We start from the raw sequence: 19,419 nt of genomic DNA, 5'->3' as shown, positions 1-19,419 counted from the left end.
ATCATTAGGACGTGTGAAGTGATGAGAGAGGTAATTAAAGTGAGGTATGTACATTCAACCGAGTTAGGAGTGGACGCAATAATCTAATTCCGTAGGCATTATTTATATAAGAAAAAAGGAAGAAGGCATCTTTTGTGTGGGGAAACAAAGTTATAAGATATAGCAAGAAAAGCAAAGTTAGCACTGTGTATATCAGCAAGGGAGAGGACAAGAACGCTTATGCTTTTTTTTTCAATATTTACAACCATGATATCCATTCTTATTAGTCATTTCAGGGAATCCTGACCGTCCCTTTTGGCAGTAAAACTTGTATGTGCAGCTGTTGTGCTTGCATGTGACTTTCCTGTACCCTATAAATACGGCCATTGCTATTCCATGCCAAAACACCAACCACCACACACATCAAGAGCTTCATCAAACATTGCTAAGTGCTTCAACTTCAAAATCATACTCTGTGTGTGTGTTTGTGTGTTTTGTGAGTGTTAAGTGAGTTACTCTTGCAAATCAGAAGCAGAAAGAAGAAGAAAGAGAAGAAGGAAAGAAGAGAGAAGGGACACAACATACATGGGGGCTAAGAAATCATCATCGTTCTCCTTTTGTGGTATGTTCAAGGCATGTTTCTCAAACAGCAAGGATGATTACTACTATAGCTACGATGATAACAGCAGAAGGCACTTTGCAAGTGATGAGGATAGAGGGCGTTGGGTTGCTGAGCCTGGTATTGACAGGAAAGCATCTGCTTTCATTGCTAGATTCTATGCCTCACGAGTCAGTGACTCTGAGCACCAAATTGCGTCTTGAAACTCAAATAACAAACCCTTTCTTTGCTGCTCTTCATTCATCAAACTAGTTCTTCCTTTAATAACTCACACCAGTTACACTTGGTTCCTACCTCTCTCATGTAATTCTCACGCACTTTCATTTCCTTCTGCTGGTTCTCACTCGAGGTGTGGATCCAAACTTACTATAGATAGCAGCTAAAATAATGTGTGTGGTCACTAATAATGTAAAAACTCATTATACTTTTGTTTTCCCTTCTCTCCATTCGTTGTTATTAAAAATAAAAAGTAATGTTTCTGGCTACAACTTTCTTTATCATGCTACCTGCGATTAAGTTTCTCTAATTTAATATACATGATTTCAATTTGCATGTTATTCTAGTACTGAGAAAATACATCAAGGTCTTATCTGTGACTGCATTATTCCTGCTTTCGCCATTCAAATCATAAAAGAAATATTAAGCACCTAATATCCAAGCCCTGAATCAGTTGTTATTAGTACTTCTAATTTGTAAGCGGAAAGACATGTTCTTAGTCGAGGTAGTCCAGAATTGCGAACCAAATATGAATATACGCATGATAAATTTGAAACAAAAGTTCATGTCGGCACATGTGTCGTGCTAGTTTGGTTATAGCAAAATGTATATCCACAATAACTTCTGTAACATTGCTGACCTAATTTGTCTTAACGAGAGTGTGTGGAGCAAATTTGCCAAGAAAATATTCAACGCCACACTCCATCAAAATTCTGGACCATGCATTTCATTCTCTTTCGTTTCAAATTGCTTATGCTATGACAAGTTCAACCACTTAGGGTTAGACGAAATTCGGCTAGAGAGAATCCCCTCTATGCTACCAATTAATAATCAAATGCTACTAATTACTTTTTATAATAACACTAAATCACTGATAATTTTGATTATCACTCAGATCAATCTGCAGGTCTAGTTTTGTAATTGTAACTAAATGTTGTGACATGATTGAACCTCTGAACTAGATATATGATGAAGAGCTAGATTCTCTTCCTTTGAATCAGTGGTTCAACTTTTGGCACAACCGTCATTATGTTCTCGTTTATCCAAAATTAGGTGTGATGTAGCAGGATTAGCTTGAAGAATGTGGTGAGCACATGCTGTGCGATGACTAGTTATGGAGTATTCAGGAGCATGTAACGATGGGGTATCATCTAGAATGATTCTGAAAATTAAGTTAGTAGATATCCAGAGTAGGAGAGTGATGATGATGAATGTAAACGTGTGCTTGCCACTATTTTCAGTTAGGTTTAAATTATTTGGTTAACTAAAAATTCTCTTGGTAAATTAGTTTCTTTAAAATGGTATGTAGTATTTTTTGTCACATTCAAAACATAGTTTCTTATTCTAACTTGCAGTAACTAATTTTATTGACCAAAATTGTTAGTTATTATAGTGATTAATTTATTAATTTACAAAATAAAAAATTATTGATTAATAAAATAGTTATTATGAATAAAAAATTATAATTAGTCTCTAAATTAGTTTTTAAAATTTAGTTATCAAGGTTTTAGGTACAAAATGAAATTGGTCACAAAACATTCGTTATCTTTGTTTTTTCTATAAAAAAAATTAGTTTCTAAATTAGTCTCTAATTAATTAGTGACCAATTATAATTTTTTATTCATAATAGTGACTATTTTAATAATTAATAATTTTTTATTTTGTAAATTGGTATATAAATTAGTCACGATGCTTAACAACTTTTGATTTAGTTACTAATGAAACATTTTCTTGCAGAGTTACAATTTTTATAACTATTTATTATTATTCTTTTAATATAAATATGTTGTGCTTGAAAGTGTAGTTAATTAAGAAGATGGTTTTAAATAAAAATTAGTTGAAAGTTGAAAAAATAATTAGTGAGTAATAGAATTATAAATGTTTAATAGGATTATTTACTAAAATACTCAGAATAAATTATGAAGAAATGAATTTTAAGTTTGTAAAAAATTAATTTTACGCTTTTAATAAAATATATTTGAGATATTTAAACTTTAATATTAATCTAATGTTAAAATCTTGTATTTTTTATTTGGAAAATCCATTACTTTAATTACCTTTTTTAGTTTTAACCTATTATTTTATATAAACATTTTACCATTAATTAATTCTATATGATATGTAATGGTATAGTTTTATTAGTTTGATAAGTATAGTGGTTAAATATACCTTATAATAAAGTCTTATAATTACAATGTCAAAATCATCACGTTAATTATAGTATAAGAACAATTTTTTTTTTTTTTTGTAATTATAGAGATGTCAGAATGAGTTTTAACTCATGAGCCAATCTGACTCAGCATGGGTTCGAGCCGAATTTGATAGAGAGAAATTCAATTTTTTCAAAAGTGAGTTGAACTCAACCCGACTCACCTAACCCACCAACTAATAGTTTAAATGTTTAATTAATTTGATTGTCAAGTTATATATGTTGATACTTTAATCTTTAAATATAATTTTTATAGTAAATTACTCAAACAACCGTCTTATAAACAAATTTTTCTAAATTAGTATGACAAATATATCTAATTTTTTCATTTATATTTTGTTGAATAGCATGACAGAAAATGTGTAATATTTATCATGTTTTCTTGGACTATATGGACAATTTCTTGGAAACAATTTATCATATTTGGTGGTGAGCATGATGAAAACATTGATTCTTGATTTTAATGTGATTGTCATCTCATGGATTATTTAAAAAATGATTTAAATATTTAAATATTTAAAAATAAATAAATAAATAATTTTTTTTATGTAGCTTACCTACTTAACTCATCAACCTATGGTGGATTGAGGCAAGTAGTAAAATTTTTGGCTCACCATAAAATGAGTTGGGTTGGATTCACCATCTTTAATCTGACTCATGGTGAGTCAACCCGTGTGAACAGGATGAGCTCCCTTTCATATGTCTATATAATTAAGAAATATAGTATTTATCAATTGAATAATAGAAAATAAAAATATGCTTAACAATTTGGAAGATACATTTAGCAAGTGCCAATTGTGTCGGCTAGTCTCTTTTCTTCGAATCATTACGCACATTGACTTTTCTGTAAAATTTCTTCTTGATGATTGTTTAGTCGGAGGTTTTTGTTGAAAATCCTATATAACAAATATGTAATTTTTGTTTATATAAAGATAAGGTCCAAATTATGGTTAATTTTAGGATATTAAATTAGTCTAAAAATTCACTATTTACCCCCTTTTTTTTAATCATCATTCTAGAATTTATCATTACATTCTCCTTTTTTCATATAAAAATAATGAAATTTATTTAACCTTGTAACGAAAAATCATTTCAATTTTAAAGTGGTTAGAAGGTCACATTTTGAAATGGAATATGATGGAGTCTAAGAGGAATATTCATGTACTTATGTAATTCGTGTATAGCTCCGAATACCTAATTAAAGGGTGAGCTAACATACATTCCCTTTCAATTCTTTATAGCTTGAAAACTTTTTTTTTTCTTAATTTAAATATTTACATATTTGTATTTATAGTTATACGCCCAAAAGTAATAATATATGTGTAAAGACTAAAAAAATGATGTTTTTAAGTAAAGAAGCTAAAAAAATGTAATTATATAAACCAGAAAAGGAATTAATGTTTTGGATCTTGATTAGAAATGTTCGTTGAAAAGAATTGGCACCATTCGGATCTTGGGAAGGAGAATCAGAAATCTTACTGATGGAGAAACTAAATGTGGTGCAGTGAGTGCAGAGGGTTAACATAAAAGAAGTTGTACTCTCGTGCTTTTTCTGGGATTCACTACTTGGGAAAACTATCGGTAAAGGTTAAACGGAATCGTCAAAAAATGAACATCTCCGAATGACAAGATACCAGATTACCAGTGTACTTAGGAATATCATTCCAGCATCTTCTTCATCAACCAATGTCTTTTACTTTGAATCGTAAGGTCCAGGGTTTCGACTTCTAAGTACATAACCTACTTTCAGTGTCGGGAATATTGCTCAATTATCTACATCTTCACTTCTTAATCTTAACACCCACCCACCATTATCAAATGCCTTTATCCTTCAAATTTTACTAAAAGATCTTGTCTTTTAAATCTTTACAGCTAAAAACTCAAGTAATCGGCGTTTTTAATTTTGTATTATTGTGGGAACTAAATTCATCAGTATTCATTGGGTAATATGCTTGATGCAGATAACTATCAACTCAGAACTGGGGTTTCACCTTTTCCCCATGTGGCATGAAATTTTGCAACTTTTGGTGGAAACTTTAGAGAGGTACTAATTCTCTTAATCAGAGGGCCTAGATATTCTAACTTAGCTTCTTCTGTTGGTCTGAAACTACAAAAGTCGTGCCCCCTTTATATGAACTGGTGGAATCCGATTTGAAGTTATCTTTGCGAGATTGACAACAACAACATTGGGGTGACACATGCATTCATTAATTTGTTTATGTTCTGTAATGCAAAATATAGGCAGAGAGTATCTTTGATTTGTTTGCTAGTTACTCTACAACCACTTAGGTTACTTCCAACACTCAAACTCAAAAGTTTGGCTCTGTGTCCCATGCCACTTCCTCACTGTCTTCTTATATATCACACATTTTAATATCTGACACCACAACAAAGCTTTCTGAACTGTTTCAAAGGGATAATTACAACAAAATTGTGATTACAAAGAACACAAATGTGACGTGTGTAAACAGAATAATAAGAAGAAAAATAACTTCGACCCTAAACAAAACAAAAAGTTGGAACTGAAAAAGAAAGAAGAAAAGTAGGAAGAATAGTTATCGTGAAGGAAGAAGACAGTCGATATCCGACGTGGCAATTTTAGGTGTAAAATGCAGAAATGTTTTAGTTTTACAGTAATGAAGTTGAAAAAATTGATGCCAGCAAGCCACACTAGAAGCTAGAAGAAATAAAATGAGCATTTTCCCACCTAAGTAGCTAGAAATTAGGGGCATCTAAATTGATGCGAACTATTTTCTTTTGGTAGCTAGGGTTCTTCATGAGCTTTGGGAACGCATGGCTCTTCCATGTGGAGCCTCAATTGAAACGGTGCTCTCTAAGTTTTCCCTGGAATCTCCTTTTCTTTCCATTCTCGTGCTCACCACAAGCTCATAAATTTCTCCACACAAATTCTTCTTCTGAAACCTGCATCTCACGGAAATGGACTAAACAGACTTTGAAGCTCATCTTTTGCACTCTAATTAAAATCATAAATAAAATATTGACGACTATAATTTAAGTTTTCATATTTTGTAGACTTTTTCTGTTGGATTTTAAATTTCACAAAATATTTTTAAAAAAATCTTAGAAAAATGAAAGCTTTTAATAATGAATATTACTCTCACCATTTGCCTTGTTATGTGAGAATGTCACCTCAATTCGGCAAAGATTTGTTAATAATTTGGGTCAAGAATAATATGATTTCTTTTACTGTCATTTAATTACATTGTCATTAACAATAAGATCGTTGGACCTTGTTAATGACAATCTAAATTACATCGATAACTCAGTTTCATTCGGGCCCAACTTTTGAATCCGTAATTAAACCGCAGATTAATGTGATCCAGGTCACACATGTCACATTCATATTATATTGATCCAAGTTTTCTTTCGCTTATAATTAGCCGAAAAATAAAACAAAAAAACAAAAAAACAAGATAACACCCATGAAAGAGAGAAAGAGCTCAAAACTTAGTCCAAGTCACGGGAGATTTTGTCCTAACTTTGTCCTAACTCATATGGACCAAGGTAAAAGAAAAGACATAAAGCTAAAAAAAATCATGTAACGTCCACAGCAACTTCATGAGTCAAGACAAATCCATAGGCCACTTATTTAGGTAAAAAAAGTTTATTTGAAAATAAAAATAGAAACAAGGTCAAATTTGGTCAAACCAAATTGGCCTGGTTGAACCTAAGTAATGTAAGATTGTCGGGACAAGCTTAAGTCAACCTTAGTTTAATTAGACCTATATTGGATGGATTGAGCTAGGCTCAAATCAATTTGGATTAATTTAGGAAAAGTTGAAATGGATTGGATCTAGTTGATCCCAAATTAATTTAAATGGAACCCACATTAATTAGGTTGGTCGATCGACCTCAATCCAAATTAGGATAAATCAAATCGAGCTAACATCAAGTATATTTTGTTTGGACAAATAGTGATTAAATTTGTTTGGACTAAAATCAGAACAAGTTAGTTGAGATCAAACCAATTTGAATTTGAGGAAAGTTAGCTTTAGTTCAAGTCAATAAAAATTTATTAAAATTAATCTAATACAATATTGGATTGCGTCAAATTAAATTCAAGTCAAACTAAATTAAGTTAGATTCAGACAAGTTGAATTGAATCTCAACTTTGTAATTAAGTTATAAATAATAAAAACTAATTATGGGCCAATTTATCGTTAATGTAAAATATTAATGAAACAATTTACGATTTAAAATATTTCAAAAGTTTGGCAACTATTAAAAATATTTAGAGTTTAATTAAATTCTGTACCGACTTAAACATACTTTAATCGTTATTCTAACTCATTTTTATAAGGACTTTTTCAACTCATCCATTATTTTAGAAGTAGGTTATAGAATTAACGCATACACTAAACTAACAACTATATCTAAATAGAACTTTTATATTAATCGATATGATTAAATTAACTCACTGATCCAATATCCTTGGTTGTCTAAGTTTTACAACAACGTGGTTGTAGGTTGGATACGAATGACCGATGGCCCAAAAATCATTAATTATATATATATAATCAATATTATCTAATAAACCTGTAAATAAGACGTAATAATGATAATAAATATTTTTCTTTTGAAAAGGTTGATATGATAAATGAAACTAGGGAGCATATGTAAGATCGAATTTGTCGATTTAACTAAGTAAATGATTTTGATGTAACATTTATCAATTCAAGTTCAAATAATTTATGAATCACTTTAATTATTTATATTTTAAAACATTTAAACATGTTTCTATATTTCTGCAATCATTTTTGTTATTAATTCTTTTATTCCATAAAATTTGAATTTGCTGTTTTTTTTAATAACTTACAAAATTTGTGAATTTTGTTTTTATTTTTCTTTAAAAGCATTTTTCTTTTATTTTCATCTTTCTAGAAGTCACCACTTAATAAAAACACATTTTTATAATTTTTATTTTTTTAAAAAGGTTTTCATCCTATCATATTAGACATACTAGTCAGCACTAATTAAAATTGTCATGTGACCTTTCTTTTTTACATATAAGCAGTCAACGACTATCACGTCATACTGAATATAAAAATTAATATTTTTCTATTGTTTCTTTTAGAAAAAACATAAATAAAAATTCAATTATTTTACAAAGATTAAAAATTTATTCAATTATTCTTTTTTAAATTTAAATTATCTCTATTACGAATAAGTGTTTTAATTCAATTTTAAATTTCAATAATTATTTTAATTTAAATTAAGTTATTATTATTATTATTATATTTTAATTCAAATTAAATCCTATTTTATTTAAAATTTTAACAAATGTTTATTATATTTAAAATAGCATTGGCACAACTATATTATTTTCTTAAGAAGGCAACATTATATACTATAAGTTAAATTAAACCCTATTTTATTTTAAACATATTTTTTTCTATAAAAACAAAGTTGTTAAAGAAAATGACGACGTTAACAGTGATCGGTGAAATACGTATGTAGCCAAGAGGAGGTTCTTGGATGATAGAAGAAAAAAAAAAACGTGGATGTGGGTATACAACCCTCTACTTTAAGGGACAATATAGACACCATGGTGGCTTGTGACCCATAACATATCACAAAGATGGAGCATGCAATAATAATGGAATGAGATGGATGCATATATAGACACACATATTATTGCTTAATTAATGTCTCTGATTGCTACATTCTTCATTTACTTCTCACTCCAAATGCATATCATACACTTTCCCAACCCTCCCTTTAGATTCCCACTTTTTTTCCTATCATTACAATAAAGATTAAATATGTTTTTTCTCATTTAACTTTTAATCAATTTTGAAATTAATCAATTTTGAAACTTTTAACAAATTTAGTCCTTCATCTTTCGAAATATGTAGATTTAGTCATTTTAATAAAATTTTGTTAAGTTTATTTGACATTTCAAACGCGTTTCATAATAGTATTTGACTTAACAATAAAGCAAAAATATTTCAAATAATATAAATAACTCAAATACAATCTTGAAATGCATACAAACATCAAATAAACTTAACAAAATTTGATTAAAATGACTAAATTCACGTATTTCGAAAGATGAATGACTAAATTGGTCAAAAATTTTGAGATAAACTAATTCCAAAATTCACTGAAAATTAAAGACTAAACACATATTTAAGCCTTACGATAATTAATCAAAAATGCACTCCACCGTTTATTTATGCCAAATCACATCATTTACTAATTATTTTTGTTGATTCTAGTTGTATTGGAATCTACATTTTTATGACTTTAAAATGGATATATGCTTTACTAAATTTGAAGTTTTATGCTATTTTTTACAAATTTTAGAAATTGAGACAGATTTGTTGAAATATTTTTTAAAAGAATCATATGGATTAGCTTTGGTTACTATCAACTTGAACCTTTGTAATTGAGCTTATGAACATGATTAAATCTCATTATTAATTAGGCCCACATTTGCTTCATCTTTCGATGTCTGTAGAAGGCCCAAATGTACTTAAGACAGGAACACATAAAATATCTGTTAAATTCTCAAAACTTTTGATTTTCATCATTTCTCTCTCTTTTTTTATTTATTTTGGTTTTTGTATTTTCATATTCTTCTCTAATTTGCCACATTGTTGTTCTTCAACAATAGAAAATTAAATCTAAGTATCAATTCATGGAATTATCAAACAAACTAGTCATGTTTTGCAATGATTATTGTTTACACTAAGTTTGTTTTCAGCTATATTATTGATTTTAGAATTCAAATTGGAAACAAAATAAATCTTAATTTGATAATTGAATATAAATTATATGGGATGATGTTAAGATTTGATTCATATAAACTAATTTAGTTGAATAATTGAATGAGTTAATTGTTCAATCATACATTGACTTTAGCATCGAAACACTTTTAAGAAATACATCTGAATCGGTTGATGAATAAAAACACCAAACGAAGAGCAAGACGAATTAAAGGACTTGAAAATTATTTAAGTACACATTTGACCCTTACTTTTATTATGAATATAAGTTCGAGAGTAATTCTCATAAAATAAAATAAAATAAAAGATGAATCTACTCAACCCAATAGATGGTGCTAAGTAATGTGACCCAATAAGGCTCAATTAGCCTCATCACCACAAACACTACACAATATTCTAAGATACATCTATTCACATATTAATTATTAACGTTAATTATGACAAATATTGGTAGTTTGATTACGTCTTGATATTCTTTTGTACCAAATATTTACATAATATTTAGTTAATATTACATTACCTGTCTTATCACATGGATCCAAGACCCAAAAGGTCCTATAAATACATCTAGTATTCCCAAGGAATACACAAATTCTCTCATATTCATTATCTCTTACTCTAAAAGGTCCAAACTTTCTTATTAACTTACCGTCAAATAATCTTTTGCAGGTGGATCTTCCCTTGTGTTCCAATCCTAAAGAACATACATCAAAACTCTCTGATCCATTTAGATCTTGCCACCTGTACAAAGGTTCATACTCCCAATTTCGATAAATATACAAGATAAAACACTTCAAAGGTTACATAGTGTATGTTTTACATGTGAAAATCATGTGTCAATAATTACAGAGTTACATAAACAATAAGGCCCAATTAGCCTCATGACCAGAAACACTACACATTATTCTAAGGGTGTGTTTAGTTCAGTGTTGGAGAATTGATTCCAACTAAATCAATTCTCCAACGCAGAAACAAGAATTAGTTATTTCTCATTTAACGTAAATTTTTTATCCTTTAATTGATTTTAGAAAACTAAACACATGCTCATTTTGTGTTAGATAATCAATTCTATATCAATTTGACGTAGAATCAAACACACGCTAAGATACATCTATTGGGACAAATATTCACATATTAACTATTAACGATAACTATGATAAATATCGAATTACGTCTTGATATTCATTTGTACAAAATATTTACATAATATTTGGTATATCGGGTAAGGTGCCAAATTATTATTATTATTATTATTATTATTATTATTATTATTATTATTATTATTATTATTTCTTTAAGGTAAGTTGTTATTCTATTAATATTGGTTAATATTCTATTAATATTGGTTAATATTGGTTAGTATTTCCAAAGAATACACACATTCTCTTATACTCATTCTCTCTTACTTTAAAAGGTCCAAACTTTTTTATTAACTTAGCGTCAAATAATCTTTTGCAAGTAGATCTTTCCTTGTGTTCCAGCCATGAAGAGCATACATCAAGATTTCCAATCCATTCAGATCTTACCTCATGTACAAAAGTTCATACTCCCCGATTCCGGTAAAAACAGAAGATAAAATACTTCAAAGTATTCTAATTAAACTTAGTAATTAGATAAAACTAGAGCTGTTAAAACGGGTAACCCGGTCCGACCCGGCTCGACCCACCACAGGTTGATGATTTAGTAAGCCAATCCAACCCGACTCACTTTTTAGCGAGCCAAAAAAATTCAAACTCGGCCCGGTTCACTATGGGTTGATGGGTTAAACGGGTTAGCTCACGGGTTCACTTAATTAAAAAACAATTTTTTTTATTTTTTTTTCAATCAAAACTAAATTGTAATTCTAATTAAAATCTAAATAAACTTTAAGACAATTCAAATATAAACAAAAAAAAATACAAATTATTTATGTGTTGATAAAAAAAACAACTTAACATGACCTAAATCATGTAAAGCCCAACTTAATAAAAATAAATAAAAAATACTTGTGTGAGCCTTTTATCTGCGGGTTGGTGAGCCAACCCGGCGCACCACGGGTTCAATCCGAGTGAGTTGGATTCTAGATGAGCCGGGTCAAAACTCAACCCGTATTAAAATCTGTAAAATATTTCAACCCAACCTATTTTAACACCTCTAGATAAAACATACTTAAATGAGGTTACCTAGTGTATGTTTTACATGTGAAAATCATGTGCCAATAATTACAGAGTTACGGAAACAATGATGTGTTGAATTTAACGTCGAATGGTTCAAATATATTTGCCAAAAACAACTTTTACTCGGACTTTATTTATCTTGCAGTCAAATTAAATGAGTCAGATACAAAATATTAGAAAAGTAGTGAAACATAACCATAAAAAAAACGTGCCAATCATCTCAATTCATCCTCAATCATACACGCTATTATTTTCTGTCCTCAAGACAATAAGGTTTTGTTGTCATCATTTATACAACAATAATCGTCCCAACAATAATTTGTACTGTTCACATGTCCTTCATTGGTACATTGCATGTGACAAGGAATAAACAGAGTCTAATAGCTAAACTGAAAATCAAAGTAAATAGCTATTTGTAATGAGATCAAAGGACATGCAGCACAATACCGTTACAACATTCATCGTCCCTCTGCATTATACACTGTCCTTAAAAATTCAAATAAATCTCAGAATACGTCAGAGAAACCTTAGATCGTAAAAAAAAAATAATAATAATAATTGGTATGTGAATGTGGATATCACACTATCATAGCATATCATTGTTTAAGGGTTTTCAGACACCCTAAGGTAAGGCAATATATGTTGACTTTCAATATCTTTCAGTAATTTCGATGCAACTTTGTTTGATTTGCAGATTTATGTTGCTGTAAACAAAGACCAAACACACTTTATAAGGAAGGTATTGGGGGACGGAAGATTCTGAAACCAAATTAAGGTGCATTGGGAAGCTAAAAATGTATGATTAGTCATTAATTACTTAATTGGCTATGTCTTTGTCAACTCATGATTAGAATCAACGGCACCGTCACTCAGTGTTCACATTCAGTATGAATACCAAGACTACTTTTTTCGGTGGTGTCAAAGTGGGTTTATGTTAATACAATTTAAAATTCGTTTAGGGTAAATGAAGAAAAAAAGCAAAGGTCGACAGCTAGATTTTTTTGTTGACGAATATTATTAGATGTCATAAAGTGAATGAACAATGTTTAATACAAAGTAAAAAAAGTATTATTAGTGAGAAAATTGGGTACTAGATAGGGCTGAAAATGAAGGGCATGGTGGAGGAAGACCCCACAGGGATTAGGGTTCCTTCCTTTGGTTGGTTTGTTTGTGTTGTCCAATCTTCCACGTTCCCATTCCCCATATCATATCATTATCATCACATGCCACGAAGTGGGGAACTGAGCCATTGTCCAATGGCTTTTTCTCATTACATAAGCCTCAGAAATTACAGACCTGCATTTCAGGTCCCTCCACCAGTAACACACAGTAAAAAAAAAACACAATGAAAATGTAAAATATAATGAATGATATGTTATGATAAAGAAAAAAAACTAGCGTCATAAACAAATACAAAATTATTCATTGACACCGACATGAAGGAAGAAATGTGATTTACCAATGACTATTAAGATCTACTAAAGAGATGTTATGAATTTTCACATATTATAAAGTAATACGAGAAAGAGATAAGAATTGCCAACTTAGTATTGCACTGTTGCTTGAGGAGTCAAATCGACTATCAGACTGTGTGAATCTAACATGTAATTTTTAGGTTCTTAAATTTAATATTTGCTTTTTCAAAGATATTCTATTATGTTATAGTAACGCTGTAATATGAAAAAGTCTTGGATTTTAAATTTTAATATTATTGTATAAGTTAATATAAATCTTACATAACTCTATATTAAAACAAAATCTTAAAATAATATAATAAAGGGAAACAAACTCATTAAATAGTATAAGATAAAGTGTCATAAGAGACAAGCAAACAATTGAGTTTTCCACATTACATATCTATAATTAGTTTTTTTTGTATATATTTAAAATTTGAAATAAAATAATTAAAAATAGAAGGCAGGAAGGTTTGAAGTTTGAAAATAGAAAGGTTAATAATAATGATGAGTGAGAAGATTAGAGGAGGGTGGTGAAGTTGGAAAAAAAGGGGATAGGTTAACTTATTTGACAGAGAGAGAGAGAGGGGGTCCAGTTAGCAATAAATAATAGTAGAATGAAGTGGAAAAGTGATCACGTGTAAGTGAAGGAGTGTGTCTTTGTGAGGGAGCGTGGAGCATGTGCTTTGCTGCAGTAGCCGACCCTTCTTTCGCTTAATCAATGAGATAAGGGAACTAACTCATCATCCTTCTATGAATAAAAAGGACTCATTTTTCATCCCTCCTCATCTCACGGATCTTGCTTTCTCTCTCTCTCTCTCTCTCTCTCTCTCTCACTCTCTCTGCTTCATCTTCTTCTTATATAACCTCCACTCAAAAACACCATTTCTTCATCCAAATGGCCTCTTGGAAGAAAACCATCACGACACCCTTCAAAAAAGCTTGCACCTTTTTCAACAACAACCCACCAAGGGATCAAAAGAAGTCTCAACCAGGTCTCGACAACCTTATCTTCAACTAAATCTCTAGTATTTGCTTACTTTTGTATGTTATGTTATGTTATGATTGTGATTGTGATGAGTTTTAGTGGTGTGAATTTGCAGAGCAAGAGAGGCGAGTGATGGATCTGCACGGGGAAGTGATGGCATGTGGGTATGAAGATGTTCAAGTTATGTGGTCGATTCTCGACAAGTCCAAATCCACCAACTGCAATATACCCTCTTCAACCTGACCCTATCCTTCTTCTTCTTCTACCAATCAATCGAAAATGGCACTGCAGCAATTAGCTAATGTTTTTGTATGCTAATGTTTAAGGTCATCCTCATCATCAATGTAATCCTCATCCCAGAAAATGAAAAAAAAAATGCAGTTTAGTTTAGTTTAGTTTAGTGTAGTGTAGTGTAGAGGTGTTGTAATTTGTGAGGTCAAAATGTGATGTGTTGTTGTAGGGAATCCCCATGATTGATGAGAAAATCATGGCGAGATTGTTATGATGAAATGTAGATTAGATTTTTTTTTAACTCTCTCTCGTTTAGTCAATAGTCAATGTTCAGATTTCGAGACAGAAAAATATCTTATAGAGGACACTGAACATGGGACAGCGTGTTCGACTGTCATGGTTCCTTTGTTGTTGGCCATCAATTATTGATGATAAGAACAATGAGGATAACATAAAATTTTATTCTATTTTTCTATTTTACTATTTTATTTTATGGAGTGTGAGCAACAAAAGATTAGTTATCTACTAAACACAGCAGCGGAAGCAGCGGCTACGTAGGTTTGGGACAACCTCAACCATGTTAATTCCCGTGACAATATTTAAAGACATTCCCTATTTAGCTAAGACCACAATCGATGCATTTGTCTCTTTCTTTACATCTACATCTAAATTTATGCACTATAATGTTTCGTATTAGACCATGACACCAGTCATCAACAAAACTTTTTTTCACCAATTAACTAATATTTCAATCACCATCTTTATGAGGTTTCTCTCTAAATATTCTTTATATTCTTTTGGGTAGTTTTCTTTCTTCCAACTCTTCGTCCATCAAATCATCTTTATGCAATGCCAATTTGCTAGCATTTCCTCTAACTAGTTGAGTAGAATGTGTAATCTCTGCATTCCCTTCACAAAAGTTGAGTTCAAAAGATGAACGAAGAATTAGATAAAGCAATCATCTTAACTAATTCAACATTACTTTATACTTAAGAATAAAATTTATTAAATTATATGAAAACTTAATTCAATCTCATAAAAAAAATTTATGAGGTAAACTTTATATATATATATATATATATATATATATATATATATATATATATATATATATATATATATATATATATATATATATATTATAATTTAATCTTATTTAATTTCAAAAAGACTACCTCTAAATCTTATTATAAAGTTTTGTATAAAACATTAATCTAGCTCATTAATAAAACATATTAAATTTAATCGTTATTTAATAATTGTCTCATTTGTTTACTATATTTTCTGTCAAAATATATACTTGCTCATTAAACCACTTTATCATCAATAATTAGAGCAAGCTTTTCAAAATATAAATTTGCCTTATCTATGGGTGTGTTTGTTTTTGAAGATGGATTTGAAAGAGACTAAGTGGATAAATTTAAGGAGATTTAAAGGTGAAATTTGTGTTGTTTGTTTTAAAAGATTTGGAGGTGAGAGCGAAGAGAATTAGAAATAAAGTTTGTGAAAGTCTAGAAATAATTTGATTGATGTTATTGATAAAAATAAAAGTTTTAAGGTTTAAATACTATTTTGGTCTCTCTTTTGGTCTAGTTTGTTCAATTTAGTCCTTTTTTTTACGCGTTCGATTTGCTTCCTGATTTGCTAAATTATGTTCAATTTCGTTCTTTTCGTTGATGCCGTTTAAATTGATAACAGCAACACTCTGACACTATTGACATGACGTGGCACTGTTCACATTATGACTAGTTGTGTTTTGTTTAAAGAAATTTTTATTTTAGTTAAATTTGTTCAATTTAGTCCTTATTTTAGTTAAATTTATTCAATTTACTCCCTATTTTAGTTAAATTTGTTCAATTTAGTCCCTATTTTAGTTAAATTTATTTAATTTAGGTTCATCTTCCATTTAATGACCCTTCACCACCACCACCATTGTTGCTGGCAGTGGTTTTAGTGTGGTGGTGGTGGTGGTGAAGGTCATTAAATGGAAGATGAAACTAAATTTAACTAATATATGGACTAAATTGAACAAATTTAATTAAATATGGACTTATTTGAACAAAACATAATCAGTCATAATGTGAATAGTGCCACGTCATGTCAACAGTGTCAGTTGTACACTTTATCATTATCAATTTGGACGACATCAATGAAAAGGACGAAATTGAATATAATTTAGCAAATCAGGGACCAAATCGAACGCGCAAAAAAAAAGGACCAAATTGAACAAATCGGACAAAAACAAGACCAAAATATTATTTAAACCAAGTTTTAATAGATTAAATTATAAGTTTCCATTTTTGCCCTTATATTTAAATTTAATAGAAAATAAAATACAATTAATTAAAATTAATTTTAAATAAAACTAGCTAATTAATTTTTATACAACTAATATTATTTATCATATACAATTATTTTTCAATTAATTTAAATTTTCAAGTCAATTTTATCTTTCATTAGTTTAATTATTGATTAATTTAAATATAATATATATTGTTGAAATAAATTTTATTAAATTGTTATTTTTAAAAGGTTCTGAGTACAGTACAGAAGATAAATCATCATCCAACAACCCATACATATATGTGAGGGCAATGTGGTCTTTCAATTTTGCATAAACAGTGAATCATCCTTAATCTGCTCATATGTGAAGATAACAATTTTGTATCCTTCCTCAAATCGTCACCCTCAAATACTTGGAAACAAACAACATGCTCACCCGCATCCATCCACCAATATTATACATCATCAAAAGCAAACACAACCTTAAGGTATTTTTTGTTAAGATATGTCAAATATTGTATTAGTTATAATTTAGACATTATTATTTCTGTGAGCAAATTTGTGCACTCATTCCTTTAATAGATGAGGAATTATAACACTTTTGTATGTATATATATGGTATCCTATTCTTTGAAATAATACATCAGAATTATTCTTTAAATCTTTTCTATATGGTATCAAAGCCAAACACTTACATCCTCTACAATATAGGAAGTGATGCTTCTTTATTTGAATATTTCTGATGGCTCCTTCCGATCAAAATCAGTCGGAGAAACTTGATTTTGGGACTTCTGCTACTACCCATATGCAAGAAACTATTCCTAAGAATCATAGTTCTACTGTTGTCAGATTTGTGAGGTATATCTAACTATGCTCTTAATCTTTCTATTGTTACTAGGGGTGGTGATTGGATAATGGATTCAGGTGCTACCGATCATATGACTTGTGATCCACATAAATTTATTAATTTTTCTCCTAATTGTTCTAAAATTGCTATTATTAATGCCAATGGGATCTCATCTCCTATTGAAGTTGAAGGTGTAGGTACTATATCCATCTCTCCCTCCTTATCAATCTTTGATGTTTTATTTGTTCCTACATTGAATTGTAATCTTCTCTCTGTCAGCAAGTTAACCAAATCACATTCCTGTGTTGCCTTATTTTATCCAACCCATTATTTTTCCAGAACATCCATTCCAAGGAGAAGATTGACAGTGGTAGAGAGAGAAGGACTGTATTATCTTGAAAATGTCTCACAACAAACCCATAAAGGAATGTTGGCTTGTCTTGCGAATGAACACATACACGATAAAAACAAAAAGAAAATTTGGTTATGGCATAGAAGATTGGGACATCCCTCTTTTGGTTATCTAAAAAAATTATTTCCATCACTATTTCATAAATGCAATATTTCTGATTTTATTTGTGAAACTTGTGTAGTGGCAAAAAGTCATCATGATGTGTTTCCTTTAAGCAATAAAAAAACAGATTTTCCTTTTTCATTAATCCACACAGATGTTTGGGGTCCTGCCCCACAATCTACACATAATGGGAAAAAATGGTTTATCAATTTTGTTGATGATTGTACTCGGGTAACTTGGGTGTATTTGCTTAAACATAAAAGTGATGTGTGTAATGTGTTTCGTTCCTTTCATCATATGATAGTTACTCAATTAATACACACATTAAGGTCATTCAATCAGACAATGGAGGGGAATATTTTAAGACTGAGTTAATCGAGTTCATGAACTCCAAAAGCATCTTAGATCAAACTACATGTCCTTATTCACCACAACAAAATGGGGTGGCTGAGAGAAAAAATAGACATATATTAGAGGTGACAATATCACTTTTGATAGATGGTAATGTCCCATCTCATTTATGGGGTGAGGCAGTGAGATCTGCAGTTTATTTGATTAATCGAACACCTTCTAGTGTGCTTAACTTTCGAAGGCCTTTAGATGTGTTGTCTGATCATTGTATCCTTCCTTCCATAGTCTCTTTACCACCTCATATTTTTGGATGTATTATATATGTTCACTTACACCCACATTAACGTACAAAACTTGAAGAACGAGCTTTAAAATGTGTTTTTGTTGGGTATGGATCAACTCAAAAAGGCTATTGTGCTTACCATCCACCATCAAATAAATTTTATATCTTTATGAATGTGACATTTAATGAGCATAGTTTTTTTTATGTTGATTCTACACTCCATGGTGGCAATGAAAGTGAAGTGCATAATCATGATGTTAGTATGTTTGATATCCCAAATATAAAATTATACTGTAAAGATAAATTATCGTGTGAGGATCATTCTGCAGGAAGTGAACCAATCTTAAATATGGAAACTTCTCCTTTGGATAAGACAGTGTCTTTTGATCCTAACCAATTGGCTCAATCTTCTCCACAGGTTCGGCTTGACTCTTGTAGTTGAAATTAATCATGAAATTTTTTCTCTTGATCCTACCCTTGATAATACTAATTTAGACAAAAACGGTCATGAAATTGATCCTTGTCTACATGAGACCACCA

The 19,419-nt window shown here is 30.1% G+C and overlaps 2 protein-coding genes across 2 annotated transcripts; both read left to right on the top strand.

Annotated features, from left to right (window-relative positions):
* The first annotated feature begins 370 nt into the window (after positions 1-370).
* On the top strand, positions 371-1,086 carry LOC114179343 (uncharacterized). Its single transcript, XM_028065663.2, has one exon. It carries the CDS (start codon positions 565-567, stop codon positions 799-801), a length of 237 nt encoding a protein of 78 aa, XP_027921464.1. The 5' UTR covers positions 371-564; the 3' UTR covers positions 802-1,086.
* A 12,963-nt stretch (positions 1,087-14,049) lies between these two features.
* On the top strand, positions 14,050-15,068 carry LOC114177221 (uncharacterized). The gene is made up of 2 exons (XM_028062488.2): positions 14,050-14,377; positions 14,486-15,068. Exons 1-2 carry the CDS (start codon positions 14,281-14,283, stop codon positions 14,611-14,613), a joined length of 225 nt encoding a protein of 74 aa, XP_027918289.2. The 5' UTR covers positions 14,050-14,280; the 3' UTR covers positions 14,614-15,068.
* Positions 15,069-19,419: the final 4,351 nt, after the last annotated feature.

Source organism: Vigna unguiculata, chromosome 3, assembly GCF_037176805.1.
Source record: "Vigna unguiculata cultivar grain cowpea cultivar isolate G323 ecotype 2 chromosome 3, ASM3717680v1, whole genome shotgun sequence".
Lineage (NCBI taxonomy): Eukaryota > Viridiplantae > Streptophyta > Magnoliopsida > Fabales > Fabaceae > Vigna > Vigna unguiculata.
The sequence above is the reverse complement of the archived record's forward strand: the minus strand, read 5'-3'. Positions and strand labels throughout refer to the sequence as shown.